The following is a 16,294-nucleotide window of genomic DNA, read 5'->3' on the forward strand; positions in this document are numbered from 1 at the left end:
TCGAAGTCCAATTCTCTGCATACCAAAGCAACATAACGAAGGTAAGATTCTGGCAGGAACGGTCCCACTGCACACTACCGATTGCTTCGGCAGCCTTTCTTTTTTGGCTAAAGTGCTAATATATTACATCATGTTATAGGAATGTTTCCTCCCTCTCCTTGAAGTGCGGTCGGGAGGTTTTGCCTTTGAGCAGCACGCCAACGAGAGGTTGTTTCGATCGTTCCGCCTGCTCCGAGCCCTCACAATCAGCCTTATCGCGTTTGCACCGATGTTTGCACAGTTGATTCTGTAGTTTTACTCTCTCTCTCTCTTCCTTCTATACTGCCGCGTACATGTTGTTGGCGCACTGGCTGCTGCTGATGGGACGGAGGAGCTCGTTTCGTTTTCTTCCAACACACGGCTGGCTAACTAGATTGCTTACGGGGTTCGGTTTGCTTCCTTCCGGCGGCGATGACATTATCGGCTGGAGCGGACCCGTCGTCGTCGTCATGCATGCGCGTCCACCACCAGGAAGGACATTTATGTTTGCTCAGAAGTTCATTGATGTTGTACATGTACACACACACACACACACCAGTGGCGGTGGTACCTGACCGGCTACGACCTTCCTTCTCTTGCTCACTGCGCTTTCTATCGTTTTCTTTACCAATTTTCCTCTCCCACTCTTTCTCTCTCTCGCTCTGTGCTCGCTGCAGTGTGTTTGTGTTGTGTAGTTGCACAAGTACAAGTGCGTCGTCCCACGAAGGGCAGACTTTGGGTGCTGTTGCCGTTGGTGATGATGCGCCGTGCTGGTGCGGTGTTTCGCTTTATCCCCACCAGTCGGGGTAGGCGTCGTCCTTCGCCGGGTAGGTTCTTGTTTATATTTTACATCGATACAGCTGTGGGAGGGAAGGGCTGCCCGACGGTGTTGTCTGGAGGGCAAACCTTTTAATGCCAGGTACTACCACTACTACTGCTGCTGCTGCTACGGTACTTGGCGAGAAAGTGTGCCTTAAACAAGGTTTTGTCCGTTGAGATGAAAACGCGCAGTAAAATAAAATAAAACCAACAATTTACTTCCATTCCCTTTTATAGCCTCATTTTGGGGCAACTAAACCCCGAAATACCGTTTAACGTTAAGCCGTAGAGCCACCTCCTATCCGTTCGATCTACAGCCGAGAGTCGGCTTTTCGTTCGCCAATTTCTATTCTCCCTTTTTTTGCTTGCCTGCCGAACCCAACCCTAGCCCACACGCCAGCCCTAACGGTGCACCAGCCCCGATGATCGTGGGATGAAGAAAGTACAAAAGCAGCAGCAAAAAAAGGTGCAAAAATTTGGGACACAGCATTTATCCATGCCACAGTTTCCCTTGGCGGTACACTTCCGCCGGCCGACGGTGGGAAACGGTGGAGTAAGTCGTCCCACGGCAGCGACCGGCTCTGAGAATTGACCGTGTTTGCATGCAGAATTTGGCACATTTATTAGCATCATCCCGGGGGGCTTTGGCACCAACCAAAAAAAAAAGGCTTGGAGATGATGATGGATGTGAGATAAGACTCTATTATTCCACCGATACAACAACAAAAAAACAGCAACAGCACAATATCATCACACATCTGGTTTTCTTCGAAATGGCAAGAATTAGAATAGGGGACGATAAGTGGGCTAAACAAATTTGCATTGCTCTGGTTGTTTGCTCAACACATAATCGGGTGGGCCAAAACTTTCGCCCTTATCGTGCTGCTTGCTGTTCACCTAGATCCGACATCTCTGTACGCACCACAACAAAGTGGCATCTTCTAGAACTTCTGCCCCAAGGTTGGCAGGCGTATCGCATTACGACAAGCGATGCTGCCAGCGGCCACACACACACATTGCTTTGGGAAGCGATTTTCCGCATTTTTCTGCGCACGATACGCAGTATGCTATCTGGTCCAACTACACTCTATTGCGTACGTACCTGCCTGCTACTGGCGGCTCTCTTCGGCGTGGTATTATCGTTTGGCCTGTACACGCACTGTTAATGCAATACGCAGAACCGCAACCGCTTTTTTCTTCTTTCTTTTCTGGCTTTGCTACCAGCCTCGCGCACAAAAACCATAGTTTCCTTCCATTAGTCACGTTTGTTATTGAACGAGGGGGGTTGTGTGTGAGTGTGTTTTTTTTTCTTCTGCGGGCAAGAAAAACATTCGATAGCAGTTTGGCGCACGCTACCAAGCATCAGCTGATTCAAAAATTACCCCACCACATTTGACAGGCTGTCGACAGCTGACGGGAAGAGGTATTTTGCCCATGCAGCACAAAATAATCCCTGGGCAAAATTTAAAACAGCCGTTGGAGCTGGAAATACCTCGAGAAACAATTATTTTAAGGCTTTAGTAATTGTTACTCGCAATAAGAAAGTTGAAAATGTTGAGAAATTGCAAAATTTGAGAGAATTGTATTAATTTGTTTTATTAAACTAATATTTCAAAAAACAAAAAATACTAGGACTGGTATAAAATGAGCATATCACTCCATGTATTATAAGACAAAAAAGAATCTAAAGGAATAATCTTGTATTGCACTTCTTCCTCATCTTCTGCTATTATCCCAGTGTCTCTACTCCACCTTCACATTATCTGATCAATCGTATCGATCTGCAACATGATGATGATAATGATGGATTGACAGCATGAATAATAAAACAAAAGAAATGTAGATACACTCCAGCCCCCACCCCCACCCCCCGCCCCCTCCTCCCCCTTAAAAAAATGGTGGGTCACAGTCACACAGGTGTCGCACGAACATTATTTACAGCTTCTGGCCTGTCCCGCTGCACTGCCACAGGACACCCAGGACGAGCAGTTCCCACCACCGGTCACAGTGTGTGTGTGTGTCTGTGTGCCCGAATGGAACTAGGTACCGACCGACCTAAACACACGCGCCAACCCAACCCAACTCAACTCAACCCACCGACAGGGCCAGGCCAGCCACACGACGGAACAAATTTGTTTTGTTTTTCACCGTTACCATGGTAGCAAACTTTTTCACCCTTCCCTTCATCAGAACGATTTTCTTCGCAGTCCTAGGGGTACGGCGCAACCCGAATCCGGTGCTCCAGTGAGCTAGGCGCGTGCAGCACGAGCACATTCGACCCAGAGAAACAGGAAGAACGTTCACCACGCAGCGTGTATCCACTGGATACTGGCTACACCTTCCGTCCAGCGAAAAAAGAGAGAAAAAAACATTGAAAAGTCACGCCAAAGACTCCGCGAAACCGCGCTAAAATATTCATCCGGCTGGGCTGCCCCGAAGGTCTGCAAATGTTGTGGTCATTCTTCCGGCCGATGGTCCTGGTCTCTCACTTTTTCACTGTGTGGTAAACCTGGTGGTGTACCTGGTGTGAGAAATAGTATGCCGCGCTAGTGCACTGCAAAACGGGTGTCGAAGTGAGGGGCGAAACAATCGGAAAGCAAGTGTGAATTTCGTGGGGTCTGCGCGATCGATTTTCGCTCATTCAGTTTTGCCACGACAAGGTAAGAAATCGAGCAGAGCCATTGCCTGGCGATTGGACCCGCCCGTGGACCGCTGAGCGTTGTACGGAACGAGTGTACTACTACTACTGCTGCTTAACTACTACACGGATTGCTTTCCAATGGGTGGCCCGAGCTTCACGTGCAAGAAGAACCTGGTAACGACGCACCCCGATACCAGGTGGTGATCTGAACAAGTGCATAGATAAGTGCGAAAAGTGCAAGAGTTTCGAATAGTAAAGAAACGCAGGACAAACCGCCCAACAAAACGCTCCAGGTGTCCTTCGGCGCCATTGCGTGTGACGCGAACGGGTCAGTGCGAAGTGAATCGAAGATACTACCTGCCTGCGCGGAACCAGCACATCAACGTCAGGGGCCCTATACTGGAAGTCAAGCGTACTGCGACCACGACCACCACCCATCCACAACCCGCACCGAACGGTAGCAACGTGGCGGTCCGTATGGACAAATGGTTCGGGGAGAAACGGTTGTGGTTGTTTGGTAATCATTTACCGCTACTACCACGCAGGTAATTATGTCCAGCCTAGGTACCCCATATTTCACAAACATCCGCTCCACGAGCATTGTCGAAATGCAAGATGGCGTTAATCAAAGGATGCGTTGGAAACGATAAAGAGTTACAATAATACAAAATGGTTGGCTTTCTGTAGTCACCCACCGCGGGGCCAATCCAGTTTCAATCCCGCACGGTACTGGTGCTGGCCAGCCTTTCCGGTAGCTAAGGATAATGGGGCCGCAGTGGCGTGCAGTGCTTTGAACTCCTCGCAATAATAAACCCCCGCTTTGCTTGCCTGCCCCTCAAAACACAGCACAGCCTGCTGAGAACGATTTTGCGAGCGAGGGAAAGAGAGAAAACGAAATGAGAGTAAGAGAGTGCGGGATAGAGGACTTCGTTCATAAGTAAAGAGTTATTTATGAGTCCAATTTTCCAAGTTCGCCCCCTGTTCGTCCCCTAATGCAAAACAAAACCGGTCGATTGGCATGTTTTTTGGCATAATCGAACCAGCGAACCACACACGAGACTGATGAGCGCAATGAAAGCGAAATCATGAATGGCAATGTAAAAACACGGGGCCAGGAAAAGCGGGAAGAGGATGGCCCACCCGCCCCTTTGCTCGAACCAGTTTGTTTTGAACCCGGTGCGGTTGTGCACGTGCATGTGTACTTTGTTGTTCCTGCTCAACTGTTCGCTTTATTTTCTTTAGTTTCGATTTTGCACACATCGTCATCAGTCGTCAGCCGTCTAGCTGCTGGATGTAGCACGCAAAAGCTGCGGAGGGGGGGGGGGGGGGAATGCCATTATCGATCCGAACTGCACGACGAACCCTACCTACTTCCGGCCGGGGAAGGTGGGCGGCGTGATGACGGGTGAACCGGTGCCACCGCCATTGGCCGGCGGTGTTGCGGTTGTCGTCGAAAGTGGCGGCAGGCCAGTGGTAGTGGTTGGGTTCTCCGGCACCACACTTCCGTCCGCCATGATGTACACGGTGTCCGCAAACACGATCGAGAGATTGTTGATCGTGTCCGCCGTGACCGAGGTGGCACCTTCCGGCAGATGGATGTCCATGTTCTTCTGAGCGCCTAGGTTGGACTGAAGGCTAACTGGTAGCGCTCGGACCGGGTTGGAGGCGGCAAACGGTGCGACAGCAACCAGCAGAGCGGAAGCAACGACAATCAGCTTGGCAGCCATCTTTTCAGGAAGGAGTGGGGTGTATAGGGGTGCGTTTTGCTGAAAGTGTGAGGATTGTGGGCGATGTTGGGTTGGGTTTGTCCACCGGTTAACTGCAGGCTACTGTGTGACAATTTGGCCGAACCATACGCGACCATTTATATCGGAGAGGTGGCCGAAATGTCAACAGGATATAGACGCCTTATCTTTCACGGTGTACAATGCTAATCGTAGAGGAATTCGTAACACACACACACTGGCAGGGAGTATGATGTATCGAAACGGCAACCCTTAACAGCATTGTGTCGTACTGGGTTGGACATAGGTTTTTTTGAAGGGGGACTCCCAATAATTGACCCCTCAATAAGAGCCGTTCAAGGTTGGATTACTTGCACCGACTACATGGTATGTGAAATGTCCATTGCAATCGTATGACTCACTGGCGTGTTGGTCGCTTTTTGGTTTTCGTCATCCTCTGCAACGGATGTGTTTGAATTGTTCAAGGTCCACAGGTGAGCATAGCCCATAGACATAGACCGGAACCCCACCGATACCCCGATGTCATTAGTATTAGTACTTATTGATTGAATTTAAAATCTGCTGCTCTATTACCACTCTACTAGCCACTCATTGCCAGACCGGCGGGTCGGGGAGTCATGTTAAACGGTTGATTGATGAGTGGTGTCGTCCAGCATTAATGATCTAGATTAGTGCAACATGCACGACAGCCGGACGTAGAAATAGCTATAAGACCGCCACAAATACCTCACACTGACTCCCGTAGGATAGCGTTCTGCTGTAGGCATCGTTTCAATGTCAACGTGAAAAATGATGGATATTGGAGTATTTGTGCTATTGACAAATTGAACCCATCGCGTACCGTATGATTACAGAGAGCTCTAGTTAAAGGTTGTCGGATCTTGTCCAGTTATTATGGAGACAAACCTAATCGATATTGATGATCGAACGATGAAAACAAAAACATTATCGTTTTGTAAAGTTCCGCTTAGTCACCAGGAAGCTTTTTGATATTTTTAGATATTGGGGATTTAGTGATTTTCCTCCGACGCCCGAACGAGCTAGCATATTAAGAATTTGTATTTGAAATGCTTTTGCAAAAAGAAAATATTTTGAGAAGATATTACTCTCAAAACAAAGTTCAATCCCATTTCTATGGAACTGAACGATGATAATGGCGTTGAGATTAGAATTGGTGCTAAAATACGAATAACCTTCATTGAACTGTCTTTTCTAGTAAATATTTTACATCAAGCAGAGATTGCAGGTACAGAAATAGAATTTTGGGGCGAAGTATATCCTTAAATGCATAAAACGATAGGTAATTGAACGTCCCCAATGAATTACCACAAATTCCAGATGGTTAACCTATTTACATATAATTTAATATCGTTACTCCATTTCTCAACGATCATTTGTGTGAAATTATCAGGGCAATAGTAGTAAAACTCGTTAAGAGCGTTCAATTTACAAGGATATGTATCCGCAGTGGCGTATTAACATGATTTGAGGTCCTGAGTGTTCACACGCATGTAAAGCCTTCTGAAGTGTCGAGCGAGAATTTATATCCGCGCGGCCGCTTTGTTTGCGTACCGCTTAAACCACCCCTGTGTATCCGTTGAGGAATTGAATGCTCTTTCATTTGTTGCAAAATAAAATTTTATTATTTAAATTAATGATTATACTTTTAGCACTTTTTTTTTAAGATACAGCAATACAATCGAACGAATTTTGAATGCCTCAAATCTGACTTTCAGGCGAAAACCTCTCCGAATTGTAGCACAGGCATGAAATGTATTGCAGAATAAAGATGGGAAAAATGAACGTGTACTGCTGAGTTGGTTCAGTTTTTACCAGTGAATGTCCGAGATACGCAGTTCGTACGTTTATCTACGAATAGTGAAATTTTACCAGTCGTACAGAGGAGCTAGCGAAGGAATGATTTGAACCATTATCGGCCGTGCTTTAAAATGAATGAACATCCCAACTATAAATGGTAGCTGTGCTGACTTGAACATGAATTGCTACATTGTAACCAAGTTCAAATCCCATATACGTTTGAATCGTAAAGATGAAGAGGAAGTAGTTATGTACACGGAGTTGAAGATGCTTTAATACCTCACATATTTGCAATACAGATTGTACCGATCTGAGGAATGCAGCTTTATAAAACTTAACTCAATATGATTCTTTAAGTGACCTCATTAGCGCGCCATAGGTTGTTCTGGAATGGTTCTGTGGCAACTTCACCCAATTCTGCATTGCCTTATAGATGATTCACATCCTCAGTAATCGTTTTCGTATCGTGCTTGGCAGTTCAATCACAAAAAAACTCAACATGGAAAATGCGTTCAAACTAAAACACTTCTAACGCGTCTAACTCACACATACTACGTGAACCGATTTTACGCAATGAACCAAGTGAAGCAACAAGAAGGAAAATTGTTCTACAGAGGAACAACACACAAAAGAAGAAGAAAAAAAAACAAATTGCTTTAACGATCGTTTTAGCCTCTGACCTTAAACGATTACTTATGTGTGTGCCGTGTGTACCGGTGTGTAAAAGTTGAAGTTGCCTGACGGCGACGGCGGTGGCAGTGGTTTTCTCGAAATCGATCCGAAACTTTGCAACCGAAAGGTCAACCCTACCGCCAGGGCGGATGCTTGCACCAAACACTACTGGCCCACTGTTGGCACTACGGCAAAACGGCTAGTAGTAGTAATGGTTGGTCGTAAGACGGTTCTTCCCATCCATTCCCCCTTTCTTGCGGGGCACAATGGCGCGATAATTATTGTCGATAAAAATCACCTACCCCCCCCCCCCTTTCCTTCTACCCTCTTCTGACTTGTTATAGGAACTATCCCCTCCCCCCACACACTCTCAATAATGGAAACCTTCTTGTCTTGCCCACGCACGGAAAGGTGTTTGAAAAAGTTCGAGAAAATACCCATTACCTTTACAAGGGGTTGAGAATAGTTAACGACGAAGGTACATATGGGTTCAAGTAGAAACAAAAGACTCGAATCCACAAATCCTTAAGGGGCTCGTTCGGATAAACATCATCACCCATTGTGGCGAGGCGATTGTACTGAAAATAAAATCTTTTTATAATGTGGAACAGCCAGAAACTATTCAACAATCATCAATTAGCAGCAGTTGGGTACAGTCCCATAAAGAAGATATCCCTATTAAAAAGTCATTGAGAACAGCCGAGAGCGACATTATGATTACACACCCTTAGAATTGCATAAAAAATTGATTCCACTTTTCATTCCGACCACATTTTGTTTCTTCTTCTTCCACAGCAATCTACCCTTCAGATGGACATCCGGCGAGTCGAAAGCGGAAGGAGTTATAAAAGCCATACAGGAAAGGTAAGAGACAAATGTCACGTTTGCGTTTTACGGTTGAGAGGGGCGGAAGATATTGGAAAAGGGTTGTTTCCTGGTAGTAACGAAACTACTCCATGACGACATAACCACAACGTTCGATTTGTTTCCGAAAGCCCGTTCTACACGCTGTGTGAAGACGTTGTAACCGCCAAACAATGTTCAAACTAAGGTGCCGTGTCGCCGTAGGGCAGGAAGACGGTGAACACCATCATCGTGTGAAGCGGCCCAACGTCGCACAGAATATTGATTTTACTTGCAATCTTACCCACCCATCGCTACCATATAGTACGGGTGCGGTAGTCGTGCTTTCTCTCTGACCACTCCACGACTACTAGGGTTCAGCATGTGCGCTAGTACACTTACCTCCGAGCGACCTGTCCAAGCTGGTTTGAATAATGTTCACGTGGAAGAGGGACAAGAGTCCCTGGTTTGTGAGAGTGCGCGTAGGTAATGCGCTTTCTGCTCGCTCCCTGACATTGAAGGGTCCAACGGCCCGGGTTGCTGGGACGGCCTCTACGCCCAAAACCCAACCAAGGCTAGTTGAAGAACGTTTGCGTTTCGAATCGAAGGACTCGTGTGAAGGATTCCGCGGTCCGCAGCTGGTTTCTCTCGTGCTCACGCGGTGGAATTTTCCTGAATCCGAACAATCTTCCGTCCGTCGATCCGTGAGCACGACTGACCCCACGCTGTACAAAAAGGCTTTTCTGCTCTTCCCGCACAAAGAGCGCTGATTGATAGAAGGAAAGAGGGAGAGAAAGCTTCACTGGTCAGGCGATTTTCCCATTTAGCGATTCGGCACCGTCACTGGAGTCCACCCCAGCAAACCCTCAGTGTCCAGTTACGGTGTGTTTGCGACTATGCGCGACCGCCAGTCAGTACACGCTGGAGAATGTTCCAGGGCACAACGCTAGGATTCGTTCGGTCGCGCACGGTCCTGCACAGTTTCCCCGAGCAAGTAGTGTCCGGACATTGCGGCTGTGCTGCGTCATCCCATCATCCGCGGGACGATTGGCCGGCACAGCGGCCGGCGGCTTACCCACCACTTACCGGCCCCCTCGCTTACGGCAGCATGTTCGTCCTGTCGACCCTGTTTTCCAGATCGCGCGGCAGCAGTAGGATGGACCGGTACGAGAAGCTCAGCCGGCTCGGCGAAGGTTCGTACGGGGTGGTGTACAAGTGCCGGGACCGCGAGACGGGGTCGCTCGTCGCGGTCAAGCGCTTCGTCGAGTCGGAGGACGATCCAGCCATACGCAAGATCGCGCTGCGGGAGATACGCCTGCTGAAGAACCTGAAGCACCCGAACCTGGTCTGCCTGCTGGAGGTGTTCCGGCGGAAGCGTCGCCTTCATCTGGTGTTTGAGTTTTGCGAACACACCGTCCTGCACGAGCTGGAGCGACATCCGGAGGTAGGTGGAGCGGTGTAGTGCAACGTGAAATGTGTAGAGCGTACCTGCTCATGCGGATGTGTCGTCTTGCGTGCTTGCAGGGTTGTCCAGATAATCTAACCAAGCAGATCACGTACCAAACCATCCAGGGTGTTGCCTACTGTCACAAGCAGGGTTGTCTGCACCGGGACATCAAGCCGGAAAACATTCTGCTTACGGCACAGGGGCAGGTGAAGCTGTGCGATTTCGGTTTCGCTCGGATGCTTAGTAAGTATTGGACGTAGTACACAGTGGATGTTCTGCTGGTAACTACAGTCTTCTCTCATATCATTCACTTGTTCTCTCGCTCTCTCTCTCTTTCTCTATCACATGCTGCTTGGGAAATTCATTGCCCAGGCCCTGGTGAAAATTATACAGACTATGTAGCAACGCGATGGTACCGAGCGCCGGAACTGCTGGTCGGCGACACACAGTACGGTACGCCGGTGGACGTGTGGGCCATCGGGTGTGTGTTTGCCGAGCTGGTGCGCGGTGATGCCCTCTGGCCCGGCCGCAGCGACGTCGATCAGCTCTACCTGATACGGCGCACACTCGGCGATCTACTACCTCGGCATCTGGCCATCTTCAATCAGAACGAGTTCTTTAAGGTATGTCGGCAATGCGCCAATTTCGACAGCCTATTACATAGTACGCCTTTTTTTTGTTCGCTTCTGCAGGGTATAACGCTTCCCGTGCCACCGACACTGGAAACGCTCGAAGCCAAGATGCCATCCCGTACCTTAGCCAATCCGTTGATGATGGATTTTCTTAAGGTAAGTCTTCTTTTACTTTAACGTTTTGCAGCACCCTAGGGACTGACGATTCATTTATTTGCGCCACCCAGAAATGCTTGGACAAGGATCCCGCCAAACGCTGGTCCTGCGAGCGGTTGGCTACGCATCCGTACTTCGAAGACTACATCACCAAGCAGAAGGAGATCGAGCAGACGATTACGCTCGAGCAGAAGCAGACGGGCACGCGGGAACTAAAGCCGAAGACTTCGAACACCTCGCTACCGCAGCTACCCGGCACGCAGGAGTCGCGCGTCCCGCAGAAGAATCTGTTCCTGCGCTCCGACCACCACTTGCCAACCATCTAAAGCGAGGGGTGTGCGTTCAACCATGTGGGGGAAGGGTGGGTGGTGGTGAGGAAGTGTTTTTTTTCCTCTTTTTTGTACTGGAATTTCTTACCCGATTCAATGCAAACGCCAACTTGTTTGCCCAGCTGTGGTGACAAACATGTCGGGGGCTTCTTCACTTTACTATGTTGTGACCAGCGTAGAAGTTAACACCCTTTCATTCTTAGCAGCAACATGAAGCGTTTGCGTGTCAGTTATATCTTCGTTTTGTTATGCAGCTCACTCTTTTTTGTTTCTAACTAAACAGGTTCAGCCCAACATCTTGACAGAACTGAAAAAAAAAACAAAGCTAAATCTAATTAAAATTATATACATGAAATAAACTGTATCATCAATATTTGAATGAAACTATAACAAAGCGGCGATTCATTTAAATCATTTAGAAAACATCCGAGAATGGAATCACTTCTTCTCCAAATATGAGCCAACGGTTGGTTTTGTCGATTTCTTTCCTCTTCGCATGTCCTGCTACTATGTGTCAAAGTGTGGCAAGGCTCTTTTTTCTTAATTTTTGTATTGATTTGCCTTTATTATTTTTTAAAGTTCATATTACAATATGATAGCATTATTTACATTACATTTATTTCGCTTGCGCACACGAGCGCGCACAGAAAACACCTTTAATAATCCGACTATTTCCTTCGTTCGTTCAGCATTTCGCATGTCCAATCACGGTTCGGAACGTCCTCAACGATCCTGAGAGCTGGAGCATCTTCATATCACGCACTCACGCACCTATCTAGCTGAACAACCAGTTGCGGTCGCGCTCGTACAAAAACAATAGCGAATATCTAAAGTCGATAGTTTCCCTACCAAGCGGTTCGATTTTATACATCTTTTTTATTTATTTTTACTCTTTTTTTACCATAATCACTTTTGTTGCGCTACCTTTCCCCGGCATTGCACGCACACATACACACCCCGCAAGTACTGCTTTCCGACTGCTCTGTGTGTAGTTTGCATTCTTACAGTCATATTTTAATTTCCGTTCATACTTGAACTTACCCTCCTTACATGTCCGAACAGTTCTGATTATGTGACTGCGTGTGTGTGTGTGTGTATGTGTGCGTGTGACCATTGCACCGAAAATGGGAAAAAATACAAGAAAAATATCCACCACTCCGTGTGCATCGGGGCGCGTTCCACCTGCACACCACACAACCAGATTCCCATAATCTTTTTTTCTTCAATTACAATACGCATTCGACTTTTATTTGGTCTTTCGGTAGAAGGTCCTAGCGAGGGAAAGGGAGCGGGAATGCAAATAAAAAAAAACAAAACAAAACAAAAACAAAACTACCATCCTATTACGAAAACTGTTTGGCTGCGCGGCAAGTCTAACACCAAACGGAAGCAACGTTTAACAAAATGCAGCAGTTTTTAAAGACACGTTAAAACAACACCACACTTGCACACAATGTAACTTAATAAACAATGGAAAGTAACTGACAAAAGCAATAGGGAGTGTAATAGGCTAAGCGATCGCAGCTAAGCTTACGGGAGGAATAAGAATGCATACATTTATTATGGTTAAAAAGTCGAATATCCTGCCTAGGCTCCGTGCACCAGGCATGCGGAGGAAAGACTGTAAATAGGACAGGGACATATACTTTGACTCATGTCTATCTCTCTGGACTCTAATGGAAAGCAACCGAACACGGGGCGCGCGCTAATTAGCTCGAAACTGCAAGCGTACTGCATCAATGTGAGCGTATGTGTGTGTGTATGTGTGCTGGTGAATGTGGTCCTTACATCGCATGTTTTGTATTGCCTTCCGTGGGTTGTCTGTTCCGCGACTCTGTCCGCCCTATTTGCATTGCGTCCATGTCTCGTTATCGTGCTGGCATTGGAAGACGATCCAGCCGGTTCGGTTGGTTGAATATCTCCCCGCAAAACAGAATGTAGAGAAGATACTACACTGTACTACTCACCTGCAGAATCGATCTAGTGTTTCTACTGCTGCTGCTGCTGCTGCTGACTGGCCGCCGGTTCCGTTGTGCTTGTGGTGGCAAACTTTTCTAACCGTCGCCGGCGTAACTCGTTCATGGCCGCACTTTCCGGTCGTTTCAGTGTGCCCTCGCCTCCGTTGACCTCCGACGATGATTTGGACGAACCGGGGGACGCACTGTTGTCGCCCGCCGCAATCTCGTCCAGCTGATCGGGTGTGATGAGAAAAGCCTTACTGTTGCTAGGCAGCGGTTCCTTTTTCAGCTTCACCGCGAAATCCTCCTCGTCGCTGCTGATCGGGCCGAGATCTTCCAGCTTCGGTTGACTCAGTGCCGTGCTGGAATCGGCGGCCTTGCCGGAGGTACCGCTGCCGCCACTTACTCTACTGCTATCACTATCACTAACCTTACTACTGCTGCTTGGCTTATTACTGCTGCTACCGCTGCCGCTGCTCTCTGGAGCAACGGTTGCTGTGATTGATGCATTACTGGTACCGCTCGTACTCGCAGCTGCTGTAGCTGCTCCGGCCGCATCAGTTTCACCCGTGCCGGTGGGTTTCGTAGCGGCCGGATTGACCAATGGTAGAATTGGTGGCATTTGAGCTGGCGGCTGCTGTTGCAGATGGGCCACCGCTTCCGGCGGCAACCGGGCCGTTATGGCCGCGTACTGGTTCATCAGCGCAACGGATGCATCGAGCAGGGTGCGTATGTTTTGCAGATGCTTGATGCGCTCTTCCACATGGCGCCGCTCGCTGCCCTCCATTGCGCGCACCTCCTCGTCGGACAGTGTGTCCAGCGATGGCGGTACCGGCGGCAAAGGCATCGTGTACGACGGCATGCCCACGAACGGGAACGGTGGAAGAACCATGGGTGCGGGCGGAAACAGGGGCATTGCGTTCGTGCCCGTCGCCGTCAGACCTGCGGGAAATGAAAGCAAAAAAGCAAAAGTAGTAAATAAAAAAGTTAATTTCCTCTCCCCAATGCGACTTACCGTTCGGCAATGTAGCTCCAGCGGCAACCGCTCCAACGCCACCAGCAACACCGGCAGTACCGGCCACACTTCCGGGAACGACCGTTGGCCTGCTGGCATCGTTACCAGTGGCCCCACCGGCACCATTGTTGGCATCGTTCGCGTTGTTGTTTGGCGCTGGATTCACGGCTGCAGTGGCGGCCGTAATCGGGGTGCGTAGAATGTTTAACCGGCAGGTGGGGCAGGTTTGCTGCCGTTGGAACCAGGAGCGCAGACAGGCGGTGTGGAATATGTGACCGCAGGGCAGCTTCTTCGAGTTGCTCACCATGTCCTCGCGGCAGATGATGCAGATGTTGTCCGACATCTGTAGCTCCTCGGGCGTTGCGTCCGGGTAGAGCGTGTTCATGTTACGGATAGCACGCCGCGAAAGAATTACGTCGTTAAGCGCCTTCTTGAAGTTTCTGTGTGTGTATATGTTTGTGTGCGCGCGTATGTGTGTGTATGGTAAGAGGAGAAGATCATGAGCAAGGGTGCATTTTTTGATAAGATAAGTTCTGGACGGTTAGCATGATGATGCCATTACTTACCGCATCGTGTAGTACATCGGGCGGAAGGCAAACATGGGCAGGGTGAATATTTTAACCATCAAAATAACAAACACCACGTACAGTACGACGCGCGTAAAGCCAATGATCAGCTCGGTGTACAGCAGAAATACGGCCTTGTTCTCCCACGGCGTGTCTGAGCGCAGCTCGGCTGCGTGGAAGATGTACTTAATGGCCGTGTTAATGACCATCGTCATTAGGATCGCATACTCGAACCCAAACACGAGCTGCACCGTGACGCCTTTCGCGATGGTCGACTGGTATGCGTACGAAATGAGCTCGTAATCGAACAGCCCCAAACAGAGCAGCAGTCCGGCCACGCGGACGTGGAACAACCATCCAATCACGGGACTGCGCTCCATCTGAAAGTGGTTGAACAGATTGAAATGTGGGAGGACATTAGTTACATTGCAACGTTCGCTTGTTTTTTTTTTCTCCCCTACTCACATAATCGACACGATCCTCTGCCAGCCAATGGAAGGACTTTAGAAACAGCAGCACGGTAAACAGTGCCACAAATTTGGGATTAAAGTCGTCCCGAAAGACGGTAAACGCTAGACAGGTTTCGGTCAGCGCGTACCAGAATCGCTCCATCAGATGCTCGAACTCGGCCGCTCGTAGCGTGCCGAGAAAGATTTTCTTCATCAGCTTGCCCAACATCAGCACCAGCACGAGCGACTGAATGTAGATGACCTATGAAAAAAAAAAGAATCGATGTTACACCAAACTACAACAAAAAAGCCCAACTCGCGGCAGTCGAGGTCATGTCGTGCGACGGTGAAAACTTACGGCCATGCTCGGGTTCGACTTGGTGATGTACACGACGGACGGGTAGAACTGTTTCTTCTGATAGTACGCGTTGCCAATCACCAGCCCGGTCAGCAGCATGCTGAACACGGACAGCCCGAGCGTACGCATCTTGACGCAGTTTTCAGCCAGCTGGCTGATGGTTTCGAAGAATATGTTAATCGTGTCTACCTCGGGGACCTCCGGACCTTCCGGTGGAACGCAGTCGTCGCGCGAAGCTTCCCGGCAGGCACCCACGAACGGGGAACGGAGGAACGCTTTTACCACCGCTGCACCAGCACCTGTTGTAAGCCGAAGCTCGTCCGCGAGAAAACTTCTTCACCTCTCCGCCCAGTGCACCGTGTTTCATTCGTTTTCGTTCCGTCGACTCTTCCGGTGCCAAAGTTTGCTCCCATCAAACTGGTCCGACCAGTGCGCGGCACCCACGTACGACTGTTTACCAAAATGGGAGGGGTGGATGCGGGGGACGGCAAAAGGGGTGCGTTGTGGACCTTGCGAAAAGCTGTAATTCTTGCGTTCTTTACTACACTTTTAAAGTACACGTAAACACCACTATTTTCCGAAGACCTGTCACAAACGCAACATCGCTGATTGCAACATATGTCAAAACTTCGGCCAAGGTTTCCACGCCAAGGTGGGTCTCTATTTTTCACCAGCGGAGCACAGTGGGTCAATTGTTATTTTATGTTTGAAATATTATTCCCAGAGCAACTAAACGCGTGATAAGAAAAAGAGTTAACAGGAGAAAAGGACAAAAAGCTGATACATCAATCGCTCGGTAGAAAATACGTAAAACCAGACAATTTGACA

At 48.6% G+C, this 16,294-nt stretch overlaps 3 protein-coding genes across 11 annotated transcripts in view; 1 reads left to right on the top strand and 2 right to left on the bottom strand.

Annotated features, from left to right (window-relative positions):
- LOC121589859 (cell growth regulator with RING finger domain protein 1-like) overlaps positions 1–2,177 on the bottom strand; it is a 20,102-nt gene extending 17,925 nt beyond the window's left edge. Inside the window, exon 1 of one of the 2 annotated variants that reach the window (XM_041909069.1) lies at positions 1,940–2,177. The gene's annotated coding sequence lies outside the window, so the exon portion shown is untranslated. Of the gene's footprint in view, positions 1–23; positions 697–1,939 lie in introns of those variants that run through there. The other variant, XM_041909070.1, reaches the window with a different exon arrangement.
- On the top strand, positions 731–11,349 carry LOC121589857 (cyclin-dependent kinase-like 1). Of its 6 annotated transcripts, none has more exons than XM_041909064.1 (7): positions 731–845; positions 8,509–8,577; positions 9,664–10,000; positions 10,081–10,246; positions 10,376–10,626; positions 10,696–10,791; positions 10,863–11,349. In XM_041909064.1, exons 3-7 carry the CDS (start codon positions 9,665–9,667, stop codon positions 11,115–11,117), a joined length of 1,104 nt encoding a protein of 367 aa, XP_041764998.1. In that variant the 5' UTR covers positions 731–845; positions 8,509–8,577; position 9,664; the 3' UTR covers positions 11,118–11,349. The 6 variants fall into 6 exon arrangements, with proteins under 6 accessions (XP_041764998.1, XP_041764996.1, XP_041764997.1 ...); XM_041909062.1 differs by lacking the exon at positions 731–845 and adding an exon at positions 3,037–4,023; XM_041909063.1 differs by lacking the exon at positions 731–845 and adding an exon at positions 3,038–4,023 and having other exon boundaries at positions 9,694–10,000.
- LOC121589855 (E3 ubiquitin-protein ligase HRD1-like) lies at positions 11,148–16,079 on the bottom strand. Of its 3 annotated transcripts, none has more exons than XM_041909059.1 (6): positions 15,467–16,079; positions 15,125–15,370; positions 14,660–15,039; positions 14,094–14,533; positions 13,088–14,020; positions 11,148–11,427 (listed from the first exon to the last, which is right to left on the bottom strand). In XM_041909059.1, exons 1-5 carry the CDS (start codon positions 15,593–15,595, stop codon positions 13,110–13,112), a joined length of 2,106 nt encoding a protein of 701 aa, XP_041764993.1. In that variant the 5' UTR covers positions 15,596–16,079; the 3' UTR covers positions 11,148–11,427; positions 13,088–13,109. The 3 variants fall into 3 exon arrangements, with proteins under 3 accessions (XP_041764993.1, XP_041764991.1, XP_041764992.1); XM_041909057.1 differs by having other exon boundaries at positions 11,232–11,451; XM_041909058.1 differs by lacking the exon at positions 11,148–11,427 and having other exon boundaries at positions 12,152–14,020; positions 15,467–16,078.
- Positions 16,080–16,294: the final 215 nt, after the last annotated feature.

This window comes from Anopheles merus, chromosome 2R, assembly GCF_017562075.2.
Source record: "Anopheles merus strain MAF chromosome 2R, AmerM5.1, whole genome shotgun sequence".
NCBI lineage: Eukaryota > Metazoa > Arthropoda > Insecta > Diptera > Culicidae > Anopheles > Anopheles merus.